This window comes from Buceros rhinoceros, unplaced genomic scaffold (genome assembly GCF_000710305.1).
Source record: "Buceros rhinoceros silvestris isolate BGI_N320 unplaced genomic scaffold, ASM71030v1 scaffold2919, whole genome shotgun sequence".
In the NCBI taxonomy this organism is placed as follows: Eukaryota; Metazoa; Chordata; class Aves; order Bucerotiformes; family Bucerotidae; genus Buceros; species Buceros rhinoceros.
Genome location: NW_010432058.1, coordinates 203640 through 207630, shown reverse-complemented (window position 1 = coordinate 207630; position 3991 = coordinate 203640). Strand labels below are relative to the sequence as shown.

The window sequence follows — 3991 nt, the reverse complement described above, 5'->3', positions numbered from 1 at the left end:
AGTGCCCTCATCCTGTGCAGCAGTGGGCACTTGCCCGCAAACACTGACATGTCCCACCATGTGCCAAGAAAGGCAGCTGAAGTCACACTGGGGCCAGCAGTGAGAAGGGAGGCAGCTGGAACAGAAATGCCTGCTGGCACCAGCTGTAACAAGAAGAGCCACATAGGCACGCTGCTCTGAGGACTCTGGAAAAGCAGGGATGGCTTTGCAGAGCCCCTTCTCTCTTGCCAGCCAGAACACACATTTGCTCACGCTGATGCTGGATATGTTTCTTGGTGTTTGCCCCTGCTCGACTGAGAACAGGGAAAAGGATGATCCCCTGCTAGCCATATTCGTCTGTTTGCCGGGGTGCCCACTCTAGAGTCCCTCTTACCATCAATGGAGGTCAGGATGACACGTGAGTGGTCATAGGCGATTACGTTTGCATAGCGGTTTTTCGGTTTATTCACTTCCAGGTTGGAGTTCTCCCAGGTAAACTGCTGCCCCGGATCAATGGACTGTGGAGAGAAAGAGAGGGCGAGAGTCAGGAGTGGTTACAGCACAGCAGGATGCTGCAGCACACATGCGTTTCAGCCTGGAAATCTGCCTCTCTCCACATACCTCTCACCAGGCCAGACACAGCTTCTATGGGTGTCCCCAGCAGCAGTGTCAAGTCAGACCACACTCGAACCCAGTCCCCAGTGGGACCTGTTTCCTGTGACCTGCAGGCAAAGCAACCCTTTGCCAGGGCAGGCTGCTGCAGATGAGCTGCCACTCTCACTGCATGCTCATCCTTTCCTCTGGAGCTACCCATCAACAGAAATCTGGTCTTATGCCAGGACTCCACAGAGACCTGATTGCTCAGTTCTTGACCTAGCGGTTTTATTAGCTGTTGAACTGCAGTGTCCTGAAATATAGCAAGCCCTGGGTGTCTTGTGCCCCAGGAGCTTTGGGTATTAATGTCCTGCAAGACAGCGTATGAACTTTTGCCAGGGAATAGTCATGAAAATTGATAGGTTACTATCCACTGCTCCTGCTACTTATGCAATGTAAACATCACTCGTCTAAGTTAATAGAGTGACAAGGAACTATAAACCTGGAGAAGAGACGTGGTTATAAATCTTGGCCAAAGGCCTGCACGCTATGCAACTGCCCGAAAAGCACGCACCTCAACCCCATCTGCGTCCCGGCTGCGCACACTGAAAGCTTCTTCTACGAGTCATGTGCTAGTGCACCTGGTGCATGGCAGGCAGGCAGCCCCTTCCCAAAACCTTTCCTGTTGTCTTTGTCCATGCACAAAACAAGGTGAAAAGGGACCATCCCCAAAGCACCCCCCTGAGATGGGATGATCTCTCTGAGAGGTACGTGAGGCACCCAGGTAAAACAGCTGCCTCACGCAGGGACTTGTTCTGCACACGCAGTCCTGGGCAAGCTTGAGGCAGGCAGCTACAGAAATCAGTCATCCCATGAACCCCCTCTGCCCAAAATTCCGACACAGTCAAAGCCGTCTTAAAATCATGCTCCAGCTCAGGTCCTCAAAGCTTTGTTGGCCCACAGGCAAAATACCGAGCAAACAGGTAAGGGGAATCACTGCACTTTATTCTCTCTGCAGGCACCTGCGTTCATCGCTTGGCAGAGAGCCATCTCGGGCAGTAAAACGCCTGTGAGTTTGTCAGCCCTGGACCAGCTGTGAGGAAAACGCTCAGCCAGGAAGCACAGCCTCCTGACTGGGCTGACCTGGGTGACCCTCATGGTCCCTCTGCTCAGCCCCATTGACCACCATCTGTGCACAAGGTGACGCCCATCGCTGTCCCCTGCTCTCCTGTACTGTTGAGCAGGCACTTCTCAAGCATCCAGCAGTGGCAGCAGGCAGGTACCAGCTTAGGTAGAGAGCACAGGCATTGCCCACATCACTGCACCAGCACTGAGGGTTTTGCAGCAGGCACAGGGTACGGGCCAGCGCTATGCCAGGCAGCAGTCGCCTGTCCCCAAGCGTGGCCCATGCTGCCAGCCCTCCCCACAGCAGCAGCAGGCTGCCCACGGGCAGAGGAGCCAGCACTGATGAAAACGTGCAGGAGGATGTGACATCACAGCGATGCTAATAGACAGTTTGGGAAATGTAGGATGTAAATAGACATTTCCTACAGAAAACCTGTAATTTTCTATTATTAGCGTAATAAGCAGGCAGCAGCAGTGCTCAAAGGCGCTGCAGAAGGAGAGTGGGAGTGGAGACTGCAAGCACTGCTTCTGGCTGGAAACCGACTGGCCTGGCTGCCATGGCCCCGGCACACACCTCTGCCCAGGCACACAAACATCCCAGCACAGCTCGTGGCTTGCTGGGGCACTTCATTTCGCTCAGGCACCTACGTTTTCTTTCCAGGATAGGCTGCTCACTGAAATGGCTCTTTGGCTGCTCTCCTCCTTCAGTTCTGTGGCAGGGATGACTGCTGCCTATCTAATCGTGGGGCTGAACTGGGGAAGGGCAATAAAAATGAAGACAGACGTGAAAAAGTAAGAGCAACAAAATGTGTAAGGACTTTGGAGTAGAGATGGGTTTTGATACTGGTCTAGATAACCAGGAGCACACTGAAGGAGAAGCACAAATAGGCATTGTTGGATTTTCCTTAGGTTGTCTATTAAAAACATAACTAATACTTCCTTTTCAAAAAGGTGGCCTCAGTCTGCACAGACAACCCATGCAGAGAGCTGGTGGTGTTGCTGAGACCAGCCCTGAAGGTATGAGTGAGTGTTTTCTTGCTGCTGAGGAGCAATGCAAGAAAGCGCCTGCCCTGCTTGCACCCTGTGAACATTCGTTCAGCACTGAGCACCGGTGGGTGCTGGAGTGAGTCCTCCCTTCAAGCAGAGGCAGGAAGAGCTCAGAGCAGTTGATCGCGCTCAATCTACACTGTAAACCACTGCCAAAAGGCTGCAGGGCTGCCCAAGCTGTGGGGTGCAGTGTGCTTTGCACAGCAAGTCTGCAGTGGAAGGGATTATTTTCTGGGGAAAGGGAGGCTGCCAAGAGACCCCAGAACCAAGGAGGAGCATCAAGGTGTTGCCATTAGGGTTAATTGCTTTGATGTGCAATGAGGATGTGCAGAAATGGTCTAATCATCATCAGCCTCTTAAGAGGGCAAACAGGTGAGAAAGTCAGAAGTAATACAGCACCTGAGTGCAGAGAGGCTCTAATTAAATACTCCTGCAAATTAGTGACTCATTTAGAAGTAAAATGATTTAATTTAAATGCCGGTGATGAATTAATGTACACCTGTTCCCACCTTTAAGGCAAACAAATGAGTAAATAAATGGGAGGATGATGGGCTGCTTGGAGAATAGTTGGAGCCCTTACACAGAGCAGTGATTGGCAAGTCTTGTCCCTTCTCCGTACATGCTCTGCAGCACCTGACTAGGGCAGCACTGCCTTGTCTCCCCACCGTGCTTCACAATCACCTGGGTGCTGGGAGTCTGCTCTTGTCCCTTTCTGGGGCTCACGGGAATCTCTGCTTCAGCTCAAAACCTGATCACAGTAACACTGTCAACTTATTCTTCCTAGAAAGCAGAAGGGCTGGGAGATTGGAAGGAAATGAGCCAGGAACAAACTTAAAAGCACCATGACTTTTAGTTTCACTTTCCTTTAAAGTGACAGCGGAGATATTGTAAGATAGCAAGTGCAAATTAAGAAAAAGCCCAATTAGTAAAACTCCTCCTTCCCAGCATGGAAGTGCAAGGAGCGATCTCTCCAACTCGAGGATCCCTGCTGCTACTGACATCAACATAAAGACAGAGCCAGACCATTGAAACGGGATTGGAAAAAGGCTCTTTCCTCCACAGACTCAAGAGCACTTTACAAATGTCTTGAAAACGCTGCTGGGTGCTGGTTTGTCTTTCAGATACAGTGCACCCTGGGTTTGCTGCTCCCCGTCCTCAGTGCAGCTCCCACGTCCCTCCGCATGCAGAGTTCTGCAGCTGCCCCCGCTGTGGGCGGGCAGACCTCTGGGGCAGCATGGCAGCTCAG

General features: G+C 51.7%; 1 protein-coding gene across 1 annotated transcript in view; it reads right to left on the bottom strand.

Moving 5' to 3' along the window:
- Positions 1-373: 373 nt before the first annotated feature.
- Positions 374-3991, bottom strand: part of PTPRF (protein tyrosine phosphatase, receptor type, F) — a gene marked incomplete at its 3' end in the record, with an annotated part of 183295 nt that continues 179677 nt past the window's right edge. Inside the window, exon 27 of the mRNA XM_010143635.1 lies at positions 374-497. Within this exon, the coding sequence (XP_010141937.1) occupies positions 374-497 (124 nt within the window). The remainder of the gene's footprint in view (positions 498-3991) is intronic.